Consider the following 20,924-nt stretch of genomic DNA (forward strand, 5'->3'; position numbering starts at 1 on the left):
CTATATTGATTATGGCATATGTGAAATCACAACCTCCCAGTTTTTTTTCTTTTTTCCCTCCACTTTGTGTCCAAAAACAGCTAACACATGTTTTGGTTCCTAAATGAGTTAATTTAATTTATTTCCATATTGGATGTGACTATGGGAGCTCTAGCATAATTCCCAGGTTTCAAGAAATCCTGTTTGGCGGATCCCGGATTTCTTGTTTATTCTCTCTTGATTCCGGGAACCTGGGAATTTTTTAAGTTATTGGAAATATTGCATCCCTAATCTCAGTAACACACTGTACTGTACTCTAAAGACATGTCTGACCTTGGGGTCGTTGAGTTGTTTAAAGTCGATGTGGAGGTAGGCCCGTATGCCGTCCATAGCCCCTGGCAGAGTGATGCCTCTGATCAGCAGGACAAACAGCACCACATAGGGCATGGTGGCCGTGATGTACACCACCTGGATACAACACAACACAGAACATTAGCTACATGACTACCTGCACCTGGATAAGAGCGTCTACCTGCAACCAAAAACATTTCCTCAAAGGGTTATCCTATGGGGACAGCCAAAGAACCCTTTAAGGTTCTAGATAGCACCTTTTTTTCTAAGAGTGTACGGTAGTGTTCAATACACCACCTGGACAACATAACATTACAGATTTGTCATTATTACTGTGAGATCATGTCCTATGACATACAGTGCATGACATCATGTGAATTGTTGTATTCTCCCTGGCCTGTCAGCTATGGTTACTGTATAGATGTTCTTTTTCAGATCTGTGTAGACTCATGCACTAAGCAGTACTAAACGGTGCTTAGATCTGTCAACTCAGAGACTGGTTTTTGTCACACTCCGGTTACTGTTTATAGATCTTATTTCTCAAGGTACTGTAGTGTAAACCCATGTACTACGCAGAGTGTGTCCGCACAACCACAGTTCATTTTGTGTACAGTTGCAGTGCGTGCTATACTAGGGAAAAGGAAAGGGGGATACCTAGTCAGTTGTACAACTGAATGCATTCAACCGAAATGTGTCTTCCACATTTAACCCAACCCCTCTGAATCATAGAGGTGCGGGGATCTGCCTTAATCGACGTCATCGACGCCCGGGAAGCAGTTGTTGTTGGGGGTTAACTGCCTTGCTCAAGGGCAGAACGACAGATTTTTCCACCTTGTCGGCTCGGGCATTCAAACCAGCGACCTTTCAGTTACTGGCCTAACGCTCTTAATCGCTAGGCTACCTGCCTACTACAGTAGTAGTGTGTTGTACTACAGTAGGAGTGTGTTGTACTACAGTAGGACTGTGTTGTACTACAGTAGGACTGTGTTATAATGCAGTAGGAGTGTGTTGTACTACAGTAGAAGTGTGTTATACTGCAGTAGGAGTGTGTTATACTGCAGTAGGATTGTGTTGTACTGCAGTAGGAGTGTGTTATACTACAGTATGAGTATGTGTTATACTACAGTAGGAGTGTGTTATACTACAGTAGGAGTGTGTTATACTACAGTAGGAGTGTGTTGTACTGCAGTAGGAGTGTGTTATACTACAGTATGAGTATGTGTTATACTACAGTAGGAGTGTGTTATACTACAGTAGGAGTGTGTTATACTACAGTAGGAGTGTGTTATACTACAGTAGGAATGTTTGTTATACTACAGTAGGAGTGTGTTGTACTAAGCAGTACAGTACAGTGTGTCAACAGTACCTTGCCGGAGGACTTGACGCCCTTCCAGAGGCTGAAGTAGAGAAGAAAGACCACAGCCACCAGACAGAGGACCAGCTCCCAGCGAGGCATGCCCAGGTCCTGGATCCCCCTGCTCTCATGGAGGTGGAGTACGCCACGTCTGGAGAACACACACACACTGAGTCCCGATTCTACAAGCTTCTCCCGTAGTGTTCTTTGCACACTTTCTCACATGCATTTTACAATTGTGGCAACTACCTCCAGCCAATGCTTACACCAACCCTATGCTTTTAAATCAATGACGGGGAGTATGAAAGTGTGCACTTCTGGAAAAAGGTGTAGAATCGGGAAGCATCCACATACTTAACAAGAGGATGGTGTGGAGGATGACATGCGTAACACACCCAGACCACACACACTCCAACAACACACTCCAACAACACACCAAACCTCATTTAGACCCAGATTTATGACCAAACTGTCCACAGCATAGATACCTCCTAAAACATCAAGAAAAAGATTGGAAGATATACATGCCTTATTAGGACACATACAGTATAAGGCTATATTGCAGGCTACATACAGTCTTCTCTTTTCCCTGGCCAGCCCCCAGAGAGTGCTGTGTTTGTATGGTGGATCCACCCAGGCTATGACTCAGCTGGGACAGACTCAACACATGAGCAGTCCCTGTCTGACCCTGAGTGAGGGGAGTCACCTGCTCTAAGTCAGTCATCTACACACCATTTACTCCAGTCTGAACTTAAACAACTTAAATCAGGTAGAAAGTGTATAGAAATGATAATGAATTTACATTTTTAAATAATTAAATCACTGAAAAGAAATCTTCAATCACAGTATTTTCAATATAGATTTACAGTGGGGGAAAAAAGTATTTAGTCAGCCACCAATTGTGCAAGTTTTCCCACTTAAAAAGATGAGAGAGGCCTGTAATTTTCATCATAGGTACATGTCAACTATGACAGACAAAATGAGAAAAAAAATCCAGAAAATCACATTGTAGGATTTTTAATGAATTTATTTGCAAATTATGGTGGAAAATAAGTATTTGGTCAATAACAAAAGTTTCTCAATACTTTGTTATATACCCTTTGTTGGCAATGACACAGGTCAAACGTTTTCTGTAAGTCTTCACAAGGTTTTCACACACTGTTGCTGGTATTTTGGCCCATTCCTCCATGCAGATCTCCTCTAGAGCAGTGATGTTTTGGGGCTGTCGCTGGGCAACACAGACTTTCAACTCCCTCCAAAGATTTTCTATGGGGTTGAGATCTGGAGACTGGCTAGGCCACTCCAGGACCTTGAAATGCTTCTTACGAAGCCACTCCTTCGTTGCCCGGGCGGTGTGTTTGGGATCATTGTCATGCTGAAAGACCCAGCCACGTTTCATCTTCAATGCCCTTGCTGATGGAAGGAGGTTTTCACTCAAAATCTCACGATACATGGCCCATTCATTCTTTCCTTTACACGGATCAGTCGTCCTGGTCCCTTTGCAGAAAAACACCCCCAAAGCATGATGTTTCCACCCCCATGCTTCACAGTAGGTATGGTGTTCTTTGGATGCAACTCAGCATTCTTTGTCCTCCAAACACGACGAGTTGAGTTTTTACCAAAATGTTATATTTTGGTTTCATCTGACCATATGACATTCTCCCAATCCTCTTCTGGATCATCCAAATGCACTCTAGCAAACTTCAGACGGGCCTGGACATGTACTGGCTTAAGCAGGGGGACATGTCTGGCACTGCAGGATTTGAGTCCCTGGCGGCGTAGTGTGTTACTGATGGTAGGCTTTGTTACTTTGGTCCCAGCTCTCTGCAGGTCATTCACTAGGTCCCCCCGTATGGTTCTGGGATTTTTGCTCACCGTTCTTGTGATCATTTTGACCCCACGGGGTGAGATCTTGCGTGGAGCCCCAGATCGAGGGAGATTATCAGTGGTCTTGTATGTCTTCCATTTCCTAATAATTGCTCCCACAGTTGATTTCTTCAAACCAAGCTGCTTACCTATTGCAGATTCAGTCTTCCCAGCCTGGTGCAGGTCTACAATTTTGTTTCTGGTGTCCTTTGACAGCTCTTTGGTCTTGCCCATAGTGGAGTTTGGAGTGTGACTGTTTGAGGTTGTGGACAGGTGTCTTTTATACTGATAACAAGTTCAAACAGGTGCCATTAATACAGGTAACGAGTGGAGGACAGAGGAGCCTCTTAAAGAAGAAGTTACAGGTCTGTGAGAGCCAGAAATCTTGCTTGTTTGTAGGTGACCAAATACTTATTTTCCACCATAATTTGCAAATAAATTCATTAAAAATCCTACAATGTGAATTTCTGGATTTTTTTTCCTCAATTTGTCTGTCATAGTTGACGTGTACCTATGATGAAAATTACAGGCCTCTCTCATCTTTTTAAGTGGGAGAACTTGCACAATTGGTGGCTGACTAAATACTTTTTTCCCCCATTGTATTAGCAGCACTATTTTGGTTGATTTTGTGGTCTCAGTGAGTTTATTAACATTCTTCATCAAGACTATGGGCAAAATGTAATTATTGACAATGAAAGAGGTGGGAAAGTTGTTTCCTTTTCATATAATTGCTACTTTTAATATCAATATAGCATTAAAAATAGTTTTCCAGATTGTATTTTAGCGATTCCGAGATGCGAATATTCGGTCGCGACTGAGACAACCTGGTTCAATTTGGTTCCCGAGACAAAACCAGTTGAGAACCACTGATTTAGAGATCTTAAAACCCAGTCAAAACATCTATAAATTAATCATTGAACTAACCGTTCCACAAGATTACTGTTACTGGTCACCTAAATCAAACAACTTCAGAATGAAGTGCAAAGCTTTTATCCCAACATATTATGATCACCACATTCTGTATCCATTCAATCATCTAGCTAACAGAATCACGAGGGAAGAATGAAGGACTCAGGGTTTGGAGTACCTGAGAAAATGTTTTCTACTCTCAACATGCACAAAAGCATGCATGCACGCACACACACACACACACACACACACACACACACACACACACACCCTCCCACTCCTTCAAAGACCTTGGCAGCTAGTGGTTTTAATAACAGACTCTTGGGAGCCATTCCCATCAAAGCACTCTGACTACTACTCTCAGTTGAATGGGCGCTCAAAGGGTCAAGCGTTTTACCGGAACATAAATAAAAGAGTGGAGACGGCAGGAAGACAAATGGTAACTCATCCTTCCCTACATCAATATTGTTTCCTGCTATCTGTCTCCTCATTCCCAGATCATCCTTGGATCTTCCCAGGACAGGCATACTGAGCCACACCTGCTCTGAGTCCCACCGGACTGACCAGACTGACAGCGGATCTGGATCAACTTCCAGCTCAGCGATATTAGGGAGCATCCCGTTCCTGCTCTGCGTCTCAAGTTGCACCCTATTCCCTTTATAGTGCACTACTTTTGTCTAGGGACCATCGGGATTTGGTCAAAAGCTGTGCACTATATAAGGGAATAGGGTGCCATTTAAAGACACTGCCCTGCTCAAAGGGAAGCAGGGGTCAGAGGTCATAGTGTTTAAATGATCAACAGAATAATATTGACCTCTAGGGAGAACGGCCAGGTGTTTTTTTCCTCTTCTTCTAAACAGCTCTGAGTAAGGAGGAAGGAGTAAACTTAAGTCATAACAAGTGGACAGTATTATGGGACATCTGATCTCATTCTAATCGCAGAGGGTGCCCTAAAATGATTTACATTTATATTGAGATGACAGATGGTTTGTTTCTGCTTTGAAAACACTGCGTTTAAAAACCAGTTAATCATAGGTCCCTGAGGGGCGGGTTGATGGCTGTTTGTTTCTTCATCTTCCAGTCTTTGAAACAGGCCTGAGGCTCAGTGTTACAGCCCAGCCGAGGGCACACTGCCATTGGGGAGAGAGATGTGGGACTCCATGGAGCCGACAACAAAGAGCCAGGCCAGATTGGTGCTCATCATGATGCTCATATCCAAGACTACGTGATCTTTATGGTCTCTGTCTCTCAAGGACTACGTGATCTTTTGGGTCTCCTATGTCTCTCCAAGACGTGATGTTTTGGCTGCTGTCTCTTTCTGGAGCCCTCGAAATAACACCCATCCCTATTCATCAGAGCAACAGCTGTCTAAGGGCTGCACATCAAAAATCCATCCATTAGCTTCATTATCTTTTTCTGGTAGTTTTTTCTCCCTTTGATTCCTCCTCTCTGTCTGTCTGTGTGACCGGTGGGCTAGCGAGGCGATCCGATCCGGCGGGCAGCCTCTCTCTGAGATGACACTGATAAGTGTAGCTACGAAATTATATCTGGATCTGATGCTCCACGTTGGTTACACAACCCACCGCCTGGCAAGCCAGAAGAGAAGACACAGGAACAAGCAAACTGTCTGTCCAGACTAGACATAAAGGACAAGGGGAATAGAGGATATGTCAGATCAGACAGTCCAGTCTGAAATATGTCTAACTGACGTGATTTATATCCTGATGATAATAAATTCAAAGCTGTTAGGTCTAGAACAGGCTTCTCAAACTAATTTTGCCACTTTCGGTCTTCACCAAGGTCCCAAGTGCCGCGCTTAAAATTGGTTTTATTTCCTCGCCATTTGTTTTTTTTTAAGAGTCCCCTATCCATTGTTTTTTAAATGTTCGATGCTCCCTGACTACCTAGTAATTTCAGATCAAATTGAGATCTCATGCCCCCCGACCTGAGGGCTGTATGTTTGACACCCCTGGTGGAGAGGGAACGAGAGGAGAGGAGAGGAGAGGAGAGGAGAGGAGAGGAGAGGAGAGGAGAGGAGAGGAGAGGAGAGGAGAGGAGAGGAGAGGAGAGGAGAGGAGAGGAGAGGAGAGGAGAGGAGAGGAGAGGAGAGGAGAGGAGAGGAGAGGAGAGGAGAGGAGAGGAGAGGAGAGGAGAGGAGAGGAGCTGTCTAAGAAGGACAGAACGGAACGGGAGACAGACACATGTTGATATTTCTGACTAGTCATGTATAGACAGGGGGTCTAGAGTTGTTGTGGTGCCTCCAGGCTGTACAGTCCATCTGATATCACACTAACATAAATGTTATCAAACATCAATGCGTTTTTCGGACCAGTTATTCTAAACTCATTCACTCTTATCTGCATTCCCAGAAATGGTCAACACATAAATGACCTGAAACTATTTGGCACACAGCCAGCCCAGCTAGTACACTACTGAGTGTCCATAACTGATGGTACAGGGACACAGCCTGGGACACAAGATACCAGTAGTACCCTGTTATTAACGGAAGTACCCAGTCTCATTGTTCAAAACCATATAAAACTAGAATATATTATGTGTATACAGTACAATGTGCATACCAAAGTATATCGATCCCTAAGGCCTGTTTTACAAATTCTAGGCAAAAATGTTATTTAAGAAGCATATATACACAACAGAGACAAACATATAATATGGTAGTGATATGAACAATATACTATTAAAAGAAACTGGAAAACAATATCTTCCAGGAAAAATTCAAACAATATTGTATGCTTTATCGAATAGTATTAATCTCTTTGGGCCATTTTCCCAGATACATATTAAGCTTATATTGAGCTTTCTTTTTAGTCAAGGACAAGACTTAGTGTGTCTCCGGGAAACCAGACATGTACAGTATGTTCTCCAGAATGAGGTAAACGTCTGACTTGACTTTAAGTAGAGACACCAAGCAGGAACGCTACTTACTACAAATCACCTCAGAACCATGCAAGTGGAACTGATGGAAAGTGAGATTGATCAAATAAAAGCTCATCATCTCTTATGTAATTGTTTGAGTAATTTCCTCTAAAAACTATATTTAATTGTGCACTTCATCAATCTAGTCACATTGAAGTCAATCATCTCAAAATTCTATGCAAATAGCCCTTTTTTAATGAAGGCTATCCATCAAGTAAAGCTGACACTAAATCAAATGCAGCTGTTTTAGCATGCAAAGGATGTAAATAATCTATAGAAACCATGTGTTGTTGATGAAACTGTGTGATAATCTAATGTTGCAACGTTCACACAGGATGTGTATAGCATGTCTGCTGATTTAAATAAAGATCATTGTTGAACTGACCATGCAATGACCACTGGGATATTCCTGACCACTGGGATATTCCTGACCACTGGGATATTCCTGACCACTGGGATATTCCTACTGAGACCAGCCTGAGGATGTATCAGACCAAGCTTCTATCACATACCTTTACCCTGGTCATACATCTACAAACATGACTGATTCCTTCTCTCAGTGTCTAGGTGATTGGCCAAATAGCTGGGGGTTGATGTGCTATACGGTGACATATTTGTGCTGGATTTAAGATTGAAGTGTTTGACCTTGAGAACTATGGGCACCTGTGGGGTAGACAGGTCATAATTTAAAAAAGTGTTCAGGTTGACCTGTGCCCTGACCCCTGACTTTTAGAGCCTCTAACATGCAGCGAGCCGAGCGAGCCGCCCTGCCACGTGACTCACCTTTAACACTAATTGAACTGCAATGATTAACAAACACATCTTCACATAAAAATACTAACTAGGTTATCTAACAAGAATAATACACACATAGTACTGTATATCAAATGCATGCTGTGTCAAAAGGAGTTGAAATCAATGGTCTATAAACAGTCTCCTCTGACCTTCCCAGAGAACATGATAATCAAATATTCCATTAAGGTTCAGCTAACCTCTGGTAGACTTGCAATAGCTCTTGGATGTATCCCACTGATAGAGGGTGGGCTAGAGAGCCAACTAAAGTCAGAGGGGGAGAAACATGTCTAAAGCAGCAGTCTCCTGAGGTAGCTAGGCTTTTGGCCGTCCTCTTACCTCACCCCTTTATAGAGCCCCATGTCTTCATAATCACTGACCCAGGTCAGCTCAGGTCCTTCAGCCTCTGCTCTTACTCAATCACTCTCATTCCCATCCAGTGGTCTACAGGCCCCCCTCCTCCACATTATATTAGATTCTAGAACTCACGCACAACTTATCTCCATGGAACCATGTGATTGATGTCCTACCAAAGATGTAGGAATATATTTATGAGAGGATTCACACACACGTTTCATCGTGTCAGGCGAAAACTATATCTATCAAACGTTTCACCATTGCAACATTTAATAGGCTACAGTCACATTCACAGTGGTTGTCTGCAGCTTGCTAGAGTGGAACTGACAAAAGCAATATGTTAGGGGTAGAGGGGTAGAAGGTGTCTACAGTACGTTTGGGGGGAGTATTTGGTTGGGGGAGTATTTGGTTGGGGGGAGTATTTGGTTGGGGGGAGTATTTGGTTGAGGGGAGTATTTGGTTGAGGGGAGTATTTGGTTGGGGGGAGTATTTGGTTGGGGGAGTATTTGGTTGGGGGGAGTATTTGGTTGAGGGGAGTATTTGGTTGGGGGGAGTATTTGGTTCAGGGGAGTATTTGGTTAGGGGAGTATTTGGTTGGAGGGAGTATTTGGTTGGGGGAGAATTTGGTTGGGGGAGTGTTTGGTTGGGGGGAGTATTTGGTTGGATATTTGATTTAAAATATTTGATTTGAGTGAATGTTGAGTGAATGGTAATTCTGGTACTTTGATCAAGAGGACACAAATACCCTGTATGTTAGTTGTTTCAAGACGTGATTTCAAGATTTTATGTTTGATTCAAAATAAACATGTTTTCTTATTGTCTTGTGTATCATTAAAATGACATTTATTCAAGGTATTGGAAAGAGAAGTCTGAGAGGGCCATGGTGTATGTTTGAGATCCCATCTGAGTGTTCAGAATGTCTAGACTTGGAACATATGAGCTATTGATCTCCCAGCAGTTGGCTTGTTCAATTAAGACTGATAAAGGTTTTGTGAGACTTCCAAGGGAGGTGTTCTGAGTTCTAACCTTTCGATAATCTAATAGCTATTTAATGGCATAATCTGAGCTGCTAATAGAATAACATGGCTCTCAATTTGTGTTGATTTAATTTGGACTGGATTTGCACTTGCCATTTAAGCAATGCTTGCAATTATAAACACCTGCTTCAAACATCCAAATCCACTATTTCACTATTTCAAGGTAGAAAAATACAGATAATTTTGTTGAGTAACAGATCAGTTTGTTATATTAATTAGAGAATGTCATCAATAATATTACGCAAAGTCAATGTAATGAAATATCCGAACATTATGCAGTGTCCTCAAAATGCTCGGATATTTCATTACATTGACTTCGCGTAATATTATTGATGACATTCTCTAATTAATATAACAAACTGATCTGTACTCAAACTGTATAAGTTTACATAACTGATTGACGTTTATTGATATATGCTGAGACAACCCAGCAGTACCATCAACACAGAAGGTATATATTTACCCAGCCTCTTGGTAGCCCAGCTTGGTTTCTGAGAATCCTAGTCTGTCATTAGGTGTTGATAGCTGTGTTGAGCCCCTGTGATAGCATTGTAACTGACACCTGCTGTGGTGTCCGCCCCTGGACGTTGCCATGACACTAATGACTATACTCCAGGGACCTTTGCACAGCAGCACCACAGATTGCAGGGCAGCGGTGATCAATGAAACCAATAATAAAGGCCTAATAGGAGAGGAAATGAGGGCCTAGCACATCCTCAGTCAGCTGAGGAGAGGACAGCAACACATCACACAGCAACACATCAACGTGGTCTTGTGTGAGAACCAGAGCAATGCAGCAGCAAAGGAAAAGTAAGCTGTGTGTTTGTGTGTGTGTGTGTGTGTGTGTGTGTGTGTGTGTGTGTGTGTGTGTGTGTGTGTGTGTGTGTGCGTGCATGCGTGTGTGTGTGAGTGCGTGCATGTGTGTGTTGAATGCTACTCCCTCAAATCTTGAAAATCTTATGAGAAAATGTCTCCTCTGTCCCTGTTCATCTCTAGCGGATACAGGACGATCAAATCTCCATATCTAAGAACTAAGAACACATGCAGCTCCTTGATTCTCTCAGAGATCGCTGCTCATTACATAAACAGACGTATGAAAGAAAGAGAATGAAGTGAGAGGGAAAACATGAAGGAAAGAGGTAGAGAGAGAGAAATGGAGAGAGAGAAAGAGATAGAGAGAGAGAAATGGAGAGAGAGAGAGAGATAGCGAGAGAGAAATGGAGAGAGAGAAAGAGATAGCGAGAGAGAATTGGAGAGAGAGGGAAAACATGAAGGAAAGAGATAGAGAGAGAAATGGAGAGAGAGAAAGAGATAGCGAGAGAGAAATTAGAGAGAGAGAGAGAGAGAGAGAGAGAGAGAGAGAGCGAGAGAGAGAGAGAGAGAGAGAGAGAGAGAGAGAGAGAGAGAGAGAGAGAGAGAGAGAGAGAGAGAGAGAGAGAGAGAGAGAGAGAGAGAGAGAAAAAAATAGAAGAAAAAGAGAGAACGAGGGAAAGAAGGAGAGAGAGAAATCTGTTGACTCAGTCAGTGTGATCTCTCCCAGAGCGTGCAGCGGCCTGATGGTCTTGTTCCTGTTCCTGGAGCCCTGTGGGAGCAGGGGGTTTATGTCCCCCACACAAGGCCTGACTGAAATGTACAATGAGATTAGAAGTGTTGTCAGAGAAAAATCACTGTCTATTCTAGAGCTCCCACTGCCTGGGTCTCTGTGTTTTTCATTCAGTCTGTCTAGAATCAACTACAGTTATACTGGGATATAGTGGCTCTCAGGGGAGTATGGACCTAAAGCTCTTTGATAGAGCCAATGTTAATACACTAATGAGTATTCAAGATCTGTGAAGATTAATACAGTATGGGAGAATACACAAAGGACGGCATTTTCTGGTAAATAAATGCAAGAAGATATGCTGTAAGAGCAACCAACTTGACTCCATTAACTTCCCATTGTTACCAAGGTTAAAGGGGTTGACGAGAGAATTGAATGTCTATGAATAATTTTTACAGTACGGTAGAAACAGTGGTTAAGTGGAGGGTAAACACACGTAAACGTTGTTTACCTAACTTTTTCATTTTGCCCAACAGTTTACCCACCTTTTGCACAAAAACGCATTGAAAGTATAGGGAGAGTAACTTTATTCACCACAGACGGCGATCAGAGTTTACCCACCTAATATTTACCACTACATCACTGGGTAGAAAGAATGAGAGTGCAATTTTATGCTAAACGGTATAAACGATATAACGGTAACTGACTGTATTCAAGTTTAGATGGATTTACGAGAGAAAAACATTGGAGAAAATCCAGGGATGTTGATTACATAAACACACGAGACATTAATGCAGATCAGCATTTTGGTAGAGGGTCTTTAATCTGCTCTCATTGACCGCCTGTCATGCACTCTTAGGTTGCGTCCCAAATTGCTCACTATTCCTTATATAGTGCACTACTAAAGTTTGGAATGCAAGCTTAGAATGTTTTGTTTGTGCCTCCCTGGCGCTCTACTCTGTACTGCAAATCAGCTGCAAGATTGGGATGCTGCTGTATGACCCAGTCATTTCAGACGACTTCCTTTGGGCTGCAGAAGTAATCTTCACACAGAGCACTGGAAAGGAATTCTTTGAAGTGCAAACGGCTTGGGCTTTTGTGTCAACTTCAAACGCAGCATCTAAGCTTTTTTTATATGCCTTTCTGTAGAGCAATCGGTATATGGGCGGACGGCTTCAAACATTTTGGGGATACTGCACAAAAGTTTTAATGACAGTGGCCCACTTCACAGCGGAATTGCTTGAGTATGATTAGGGTTGCAAAATTCCTGAAACTTTCAATACATTTTCTGGTTTTCCAGAAATTCTGGAAAGGAGGGTTCCCGGAACCAGGAGGGAATACGTAGGAAATCGTAAACCTCCAACCAGGATATCTGGAAAACCTGGGAATTTATTGAAAGTTCCAGGAATTTTGCTAACCTAAAATTAAGTGTCATATACATCGGTACCATGCAGAGATGCAATAATAGTCAGTAAAAACACTTTTAGATTCACTGTTTAATAAAGGCCTTTGTTGCCTGAACACGTTCTGCTTAGCATGTAAGCAGATTGAGCCACGTCATCATAATCTACTGAATGGTAAAAGTCACTCTTCAATGAGACAAGGGTACAGAAGCACAAAGACACACTGTAAGACTGTGACTCTGCAGAAGTCCAAAGCTTATCTATTCCTCAAGCCACTCCAGGACTTTAGACTTCATACTGGTCAGTCTTGGTAAGATGTAGAGTGAGTAAGCAGGGGTTTCAGGGCAGGTGATAAGAGTGAGTGTGTGCAGTTTGCTGTCCAGTCACTGCTGTACACTAACTAAATATTGATTTATGAAGACCTGCCATACTGTAGATGCCATTAATAATACATTTAAAAACAGTTATTTGCTGTTTATGAAATGCTTAAGTGTACAATGTCCACTTCAAAAAGTGGCCAGACTAAATAACCAAGCTTCTAAAAGGTTGAGCCTACTTCTAACACATTTAGTCTCTGATGAAAATACTTAATTTGACACAGTTCATATTTGGCACTGTAGGTCAGCTCATTCCCATGGAGAAACATGTTAAAAGGCTGGTTTATTTGATATTTTAGCTACTGTGACAGAGGAGGGTCAGACTCAAGACACACATCAGAGGCACAGGTCAAGGAAAGGACAGGACCCAGGGTACTCAGTCATATAGAACAGGACAGAATCCAGGTTACTCACGAATTCATCTTGGCACCCAGAACCAAATCGGCTACTTGTTAAGGCTGTCACAAGAGATTACTCACTCATAGAACAGGGACAGAACCCACTGTACTCACTCATAGAACAGGAACAGGACAGAACCCACTGTACTCACTCATTGAACAGGGACAGAACTCACTGTACTCACTCATAGAACAGGGACAGAACAGAACCCACCGTACCCACTCATAGAACACGGACAGGACATAACCCACTGTACTCACTCATAGAACTCTGCAGCCGGCGTCATCTTGTACTTGGCATAAGACGTCCCGTTGCCCAGGAAGGATCCGTTTAGTAGCTTGGGGTCTGTGCAGTTCGGACTGTTCCAGGCATTGCCACAATGGAGCCAGGGCAGCTCACTGGTCATAGAGGAGAACAGGTAGTACAGAGACCAGGCTATGATGACGTTGTAGTAGAAACCCACATACAACGCTATGATGATCACAGTGTAGCCCACGCCTGAGGGAGGAAGGGAGGGCAGAATATGAGTGAGAGAAACAGAGAGAGAGAGACAGAGAGAGCGAGAGAGAGAGAGCGAGAGAGAGAGAGAGAGAGAGAGAGAGAGAGAGAGAGAGAGAGAGAGAGAGAGAGAGAGAGAGAGACAGAGAGAGAGAGAGAGAGAGAGAGAGAGAGAGATGGTTACATAGGTTAGGCTACAGAGGGTGAAATGCTGCTACTCCTGTATAATGTAAATCATAAATGTGTATGTAGCATGTATCCACAAGACTTTGGACAGCAGAGACCGCTGAAAACCAAGCACGGCAGTGGAATACCAGCTAGTATTATGTAAAAAATAAAAATAAAAAAAATTGAGGAAATGTGAGGATTCAACCACTTATTTCACCTGATTCAATGTATTATTTTAGCAAAATGTGATGTGCTATAACTTTACCATCAGAACAGGCAGCAGATGGACTTAACAATGTCAGTTTAACATTGTTATACACTCTAATGTACTGACTGAGGTTTTCACACATACAGTACATCTTGCACGTCTGTTCTTGTCATGTGTAATAAGATCATATCTGTCTGGTTCTCCAGTATTCATACAAATCATTTATCATTTTTCATAACTTGCAAGAACAACAATATACAATAGACTTTATGTGTAACATACTGTAAATGTAAAACACTGCCTGTAAACTTCTGGCTAAGCTTTCAGGTTCAACAGTTCAGATGCCATGGTGTGTGTGGTAACAGTATGCCATGCTGATAAGGCTCAGTAGTAAAACTAATAAACAAACTGCCTTTATGTGTCCATCTACATTACAATGCATATCTATGTTTATACAGAATATCTACTGTATGTTTATTGTTGTACAGTATGTGTCTAGGGCATTTACTGGATACTTCTAAACAACCACATCTTTACTTCCTCTCTCCTCTGATCAAAGCTTTTGAAAAAGTGGACAGGGAGAGCTGAAGACAGGAAAATGAAGAAGAGAGGTATATACGAGAAAGGAGAGATGGAAGAAGACGATTATAGGGGAAAACCACTGGGCACAAACTGGTTGAATCAACATTGTTTCAATGTAATTTGTCAATGTATTGTGACGTGAACTCTATGTGTAAAATTCATTGGATTTGCAAAAACTGTTAGTTTGAAATTTCAACCACAGGATTATGTCATCATGGTTACCAATTTTCAGCATAGATAAAGCTTGTATAAAATATGTTGAATTTGTATGTTGAGTTACATCCACTAGCATTAAAAAAACAACAGGCTGGGCAGCACCTCCTACTGGAGAATGTATATATCTACAGCTATCCCTTTGGGCTCCCATCCAGGGTTTTAACCAAGCCCAGCCGTGCTTAGCTTTGAAATGTATCACTGACTATCACCATTGTGCTATCGTGAGAATGATTGTTGCGAGACCTCTACTTAAAAACTAAATAGATTCACTGTTGCTATTAAAGTCATTCCAAAGGCTGTGTTTAACAGAGATTTAACATATAGCATCAACGATGCTATTTAGGCCTTTATAGCCTTTGCATCAACACATATTGTTTCAATTCAACTTCTAAATATACAATAAATAGGCCTAGGGTTTGAAGCTTTGCTTGATTTCAAATGTAATCTACAAGTTAATAATGTATATGTTGGATTCAACGGCTCCATCTCAACCAAAAATCTAAGTTATAGAATAGGACTAAATCAAATACAACTTTATTTATAGTGCATTTAAAGTTTGATTTGATTTGATTTAGTCCTATTCTTTAACTTAGATTTTTGGTTGAGATGGAGCCGTTGAATCCAACATATACATTATTAACTTGTAGATTACATTTGAAATCAAGCAAAATTGGAATTAAAGCCAGACTCAGTGGCACAGATGGAACTATACAAGCAGAAGATACATATCCTTCAAATGGTGATACTGTAACTATAAATGTCTTCTTATGTAATCATATCTTCACAATTTCTATAATAATCTGCCCGGAATCTCGAACGGCATTGATCAATTGTGGACAATGGCCAGGAGACTTGAGAAGGTGAGAGAGGAGGCAGAGGTTAGGAAAGAGATGGAACAGAGAGATGGGAGAGAGAGAGAAAGCTCACCTTTAAAGACAGGGCAGATCTTCCAGACTGTAGCAGCGCCTTCCCTGTTGTACTGTCCCAGGGCTAGTTCCATATAGAACAGAGGCATCCCAGCAATCACCAGGAACAGAATGTAGGGGATCAGAAAGGCACCTGAAATCACGACAAAAACCCACAAAACAATGTTTTTGAACGTGATCCTTTTGGCATTTGTGTTGCAGCCCAAGACAACATATTTAGCATTTTGTGGGTGTTTTTCACCCTAGCAATTTGTGTTGATGATGATTTCTAAAGAAAAATAACACGAAACAGACATCAACATGGACTCTCCAGGCACAGACAGTGAATTGCTTTTTATGTTCCAGTGAATTCTAGGAAGAATTAAATTCCCTTTGGTATTTGGTATTTTGGTATTTTATTAGGATCCCCATGAGATGTAGTAAAAGCAGCAGCTACTCTTCCTGGGGTCTACACATAACATGAAACATGACATAATACAGAACATTAATAGACATAACAGAACTACATGAAAAAATGTAAAGGCACACGTAGCCTACATATCAATACCTACACACAAACTATCTAGGTCAAATAGGGGAGAGGCGTTGTGCCGTGAGGTGTTGCTTTATCTGTTTTTTGAAACCAGGTTTGCTGTTTATTTGAGCAATATGAGATGGAACAGAGTTCCTTTATCTAGTATAATTGAAAATATCTTTGTATGCAACATTATAACAAAGAGCTGAGCGTTGGGCTGCATTATAGCCTTTCAGAAAGCGCTAAATGAACATGACCCACAGCTGAAGAGTTGGCACCACAGGACACAACACTGCAACACACAGTTCACCAGATAAAGATACACATGTCTATTTTTACCCCGGGAAGTGGAATGCTGCCAAAGGGGACAGGAAATCTAGTAAACACTAAAACCGAGCACACAGCCATGTAATCTCCATAGACAAACATTGGCAGTAGAATGGCCTTACTGAAGAGCTCAGTGATTTTCCGCGTGGCACCGTCATAGGATGCCACCTTTCCAACAAGTCAGTTCATCAAATTTCTGCCCTGCTAGAGCTGCCACGGTCAACTGTAAGTACTGTTATTGTGACTCTGCCGCGAAGTGGTAGGCCACATAAGGTCACAGAATGGGACCGCCGTGTGCTGAAGTGTGTAGCACGTAAAAATCGTCTTCCCAGAAGAGTGGAGGCTGTTATAGCAGCAAAGGGGGGACCAACTCCATATTAATGCCCATGATTTTGGAATGAGATGTTCGACGAGCAGATGTCCACATACATTTGGTCATGTAGTGTATGTATTAATTTGCGGATGTCCATAACCATTTTGTATGATATGTTACGAATTACAATTCTTATTATATGTTACGAATTTGGAAAACGTACAATATGTTAAGAATTTGCCAAATGTACAATATGTTACAAATTTGCAAAACGTATGACATGTTACAAAGTCTAGCTAGGTGGCTAACGTTAGCTAGCTGGCTAACGTTATCTAGGTTAGGGTTAAAGTTAGGATTAAGTTTAGGAGTTAGGTTAAAGGTTTAGGGGAAGGGTTAGCTGAAAGGGTTAAGGTTAAGGTTAGATAAAAGGGTTAATGTTAGGGGAAGGTTAGCTAACATGCTAAGTTGTTGCAAACTAGCTAAAAAGTTGCTAATTTGCTAAAATGCTCAAGTTGGCTGTGATGAGATTCAAACTCGCAACCTTTGGGTTGCTAGAAGTTGGTGTTATATGCCCACCGACCCTGACCATCTGTTTTGTGTGACCACACCAAAAGTAACATTTCATACTAATTTGAGTGTACCGGATTTATGTTTACTATGTTAAGTCTAGCTTATGAGACCAGGATGTTGCTCTTAATGGTCTAGACCACTTGTCAAGGCCTGCGGGCTGGATCCGGGCATTGAGCCCATTCAATCCACCATTCAGTCCGGCCCTGGTTTGATTTTTTTTGGTGTAAATATTTGTTATTCTTTTATTTCTTTATTTAAATTTAGGGGGGAAAGGATCTCAATCAACATTGAAATTACTAAAATCAAATCGAAACTGTGTAGAAATGATACTGGACCTACATGTATTGTCTATTCACTCCCTCCAACTTGCTAACAGTCATCACAGTGAGGATAGAGGACAATTGTCTGGCAAATTTTGACTGGCGAAATATAATACATTTTAAGCATGGCCCTCTGGACCTCGCTGAAGACCGAATGCCGCCCGCGAGGAAAATGTTTTTTTGACACCCCTGATCTAGACACTTTTAAATTAAGTCAATCATTATTAACATATTTGCAAAATTATCATTATTAACATATTTGCATATCTATCTGCTCAACTGTGAGTATTTAAATATTTCCTGACATGTGCCACCAGCAATAAGGCGCCTATGAGCCAGCAGCTGGTGTGAATGGGTTATGAGCCAACCCTTTACAGTAAGATACAGTAGCACCCAGATACAGTGAATGTATTTGCAGTTGACTCAACCACACTGACCTGAATGAATTTATGCAATGAGGTATATCCGTTTTCCTCTTACAAGCAAAGCCTCTTGGCTCAAGAAAGGCTGCGCACTGTTATTTGGGGATTTCAAAATATGTTGTCACAACACTGACTAGTGACTGGTACGTTTGGTAGCATACAAACTAACAGATTGGCACATTTTATCATAAGCTCACTAAGAAAGTTATTTCACAACAGTAAAACAAAGTTGATATTAGTTCCAAAGCAGTCTCGCCTTGCCATACCAAGCCTGGTTCTCGACGAGGATAGTTCCAAAGAAACCTAGGAAAGTCTTAACAGAAGTCTTTACAGAAGTTATAACAGTTCACTCACCTCCTCCATTCTTGTAGCAGAGGTAAGGGAATCTCCAGACATTGGCCAAGTCCACTGCGAAGCCTATGACGGATAGGAGAAAGTCTATTTTCTTTCCCCATGTTTCCCTCTCCTCCAGCTCCTCAGCGGTGCAGGGGGTGCCGTGCGTGCTGGGGGTGGGCATGATGGTCGAACTGGTATACTGGACCCCATTCTGGTCCTTCAACAGTATCAGTTCCACCTCCTTCTTCTCCACATTGCAGGGTTTCAGCGGGGCGACTGATGACAGCTTGTGGTCTGACAGGACCTGGATGTTCATCTTTTCTCCGGTGTCGGTGTGAAGCTCGCCGACGGCCTTGTGCTCTCACGGCACCGAGGAAGTATCGGTGGCGGAGATGATGCTCGCGCTGCGGTGAACCGTGATGACGATGGGAGTCCCGCTAGCGTGGAAAGGCAAACTCCGCATAAGTGACTCTTCTCTCCACGAACTACAGTGGACTCCACCGCATTCATCGGCTAGAGAGGTAACAAAAAATATATATACATTCAGAAGTTTGGAGAGGTGGAATAGTTATGAAAAGTTATGTTTTATAGCTACACTAGCTCACAGAGGGGAATAGCCAAAAGTATTTCCTTGTTTCAGAAACCTTAAATCATATAAACTACTAGTCATGCTATTGGTAACTTACAAAATATTAAAATAAACTTAATTAACAGGTGAACGTCGTAGAATAGGTTTAGGCTATTCTATTGGTTCTGCGTATTTCTCATAATCCCCGTGCGCATTTGTTGAACGCAGCTAAGCAACATAGGGTATTCAATCAAATTGATACAAACTGGCAGCAATACACCATAAAATATAAGTAAAAAGTTCAATAGTATAGTCAGTGATGTATAGTATCGTTATTAAAGCACATTAAAGCCCGTATAAGTAGAAGAGGAGCGACGGTTGGTCCATACTTGTGAAGCTACGGACACCTCTCCATGACCCGTTGCTGCTGTTGTCCTGCTGCGTCTGAGGAGAGACTGCCCATTCTGATGGAACTTTAAGACTCGCCTTCTCAGGAGAGAGAGACGATATACATTCAAAGCTTTTAAATCGGGTTCCTCTCTCTCTCTCTCTCTCTCTCTCTCTCTCCACGTGATATTTTATAATTTAACATTTTCTTTCTGCTCCTCCCTCCCTCACTTCATTTTGGAGCTTTATTGGCATACGGTCGCCGCTGGGGTGAAGTGCGCCCGCGGTCTCACCTCGCCAAAAGAAGCAGCACCAGTCCTAACGGAATATACACTACATTACCAAAAGTATGTGGACCCCTGCTCGTCAAACATCTCATTCCAAAATCATGGGCATTAATATGGAGTTGGTCCCCCCTTTGCTGCTATAACAGCCTCCACTCCTCTGGGAAGGCTTTCAACTAAATGTTGGAACATTGCTACAGGGACTTGCTTCCATTCAGCCACATGAGCATTAGTGAGGTCAGGCACTGATGTTGGGCGATTGGCACTGCGAGCAAGGCACTGATGTTGGCCTGGCTTTAGTGTCGGCGTTCCAATTCTGTGCAGGCCAATCAAGTTCTTCGACACCAATCTCAACAAACCATTTCTGTATGGACCTCACTTTGTGCACGGGGGCATTGTCATGCTGAAACAGGAAATGGCTTTCCCCAAACTGTTGCCACAAAGTTGAAAAACAGCCCCAGACCATTATTCCTCCTCCACCAAACTTTACAGGTGGCACTATGCACTGGGGCAGGTAGCGTTCTCCTGGCATCTGCCAAACCCAGATTTGTCCATCGGACTGCCAGATTCATCACTCCAGAGAATGCATTTCCACTGCTCCAGAGTCAAATGGCGGTGAGCTTTACACCACTCCAGCTGACGCTTGGCATTGCACATGGTGATCTTAGGCTTGTGGAAACCCATTTCATGAAACTCCTGACGAACAGTTCTTGTGCTGATGTTGCTTCCAGAGGCAGTTTGGAACTCGGTAGTGAGTGTTGCAACCGAGGACAGACAATTTTTACACGCAACGCGCTTCAACACTTGGCGGTCCCGTTCTGTGAACTTGTGTGGCCTACAACTTCGCGGCTGAGCCGTTGTTGCTCCTAGACATTTCCACTTCACAATAACAGCACTTAGATTTGACTGGGGCAGCTCTAGCAGGGCAGAAATTCGACGAACTGACTTGTTTGAAAGGTGGCATCCTATGACAGTGTCAAGTCG

General features: G+C 42.3%; 1 protein-coding gene across 1 annotated transcript in view; it reads right to left on the reverse strand.

The window, feature by feature from the left end:
• The window catches only part of LOC311125720 (sodium-dependent noradrenaline transporter-like), a gene marked incomplete at its 5' end in the record, with an annotated part of 31,271 nt that extends 12,254 nt beyond the window's left edge, over window positions 1-19,017 (reverse strand). Inside the window, 5 exons of the mRNA XM_084199752.1 lie at window positions 313-447; window positions 1,697-1,835; window positions 13,562-13,799; window positions 15,901-16,032; window positions 18,720-19,017. Coding sequence (XP_084055878.1) covers window positions 313-447; window positions 1,697-1,835; window positions 13,562-13,799; window positions 15,901-16,032; window positions 18,720-19,017 — 942 coding nt within the window. The remainder of the gene's footprint in view (window positions 1-312; window positions 448-1,696; window positions 1,836-13,561; window positions 13,800-15,900; window positions 16,033-18,719) is intronic.
• Between the last annotated feature and the right edge of the window lie 1,907 nt (window positions 19,018-20,924).

This window comes from Coregonus lavaretus (genome assembly GCF_964263955.1).
Source record: "Coregonus lavaretus genome assembly, contig: HAP1_SCAFFOLD_2251, whole genome shotgun sequence".
Lineage (NCBI taxonomy): Eukaryota > Metazoa > Chordata > Actinopteri > Salmoniformes > Salmonidae > Coregonus > Coregonus lavaretus.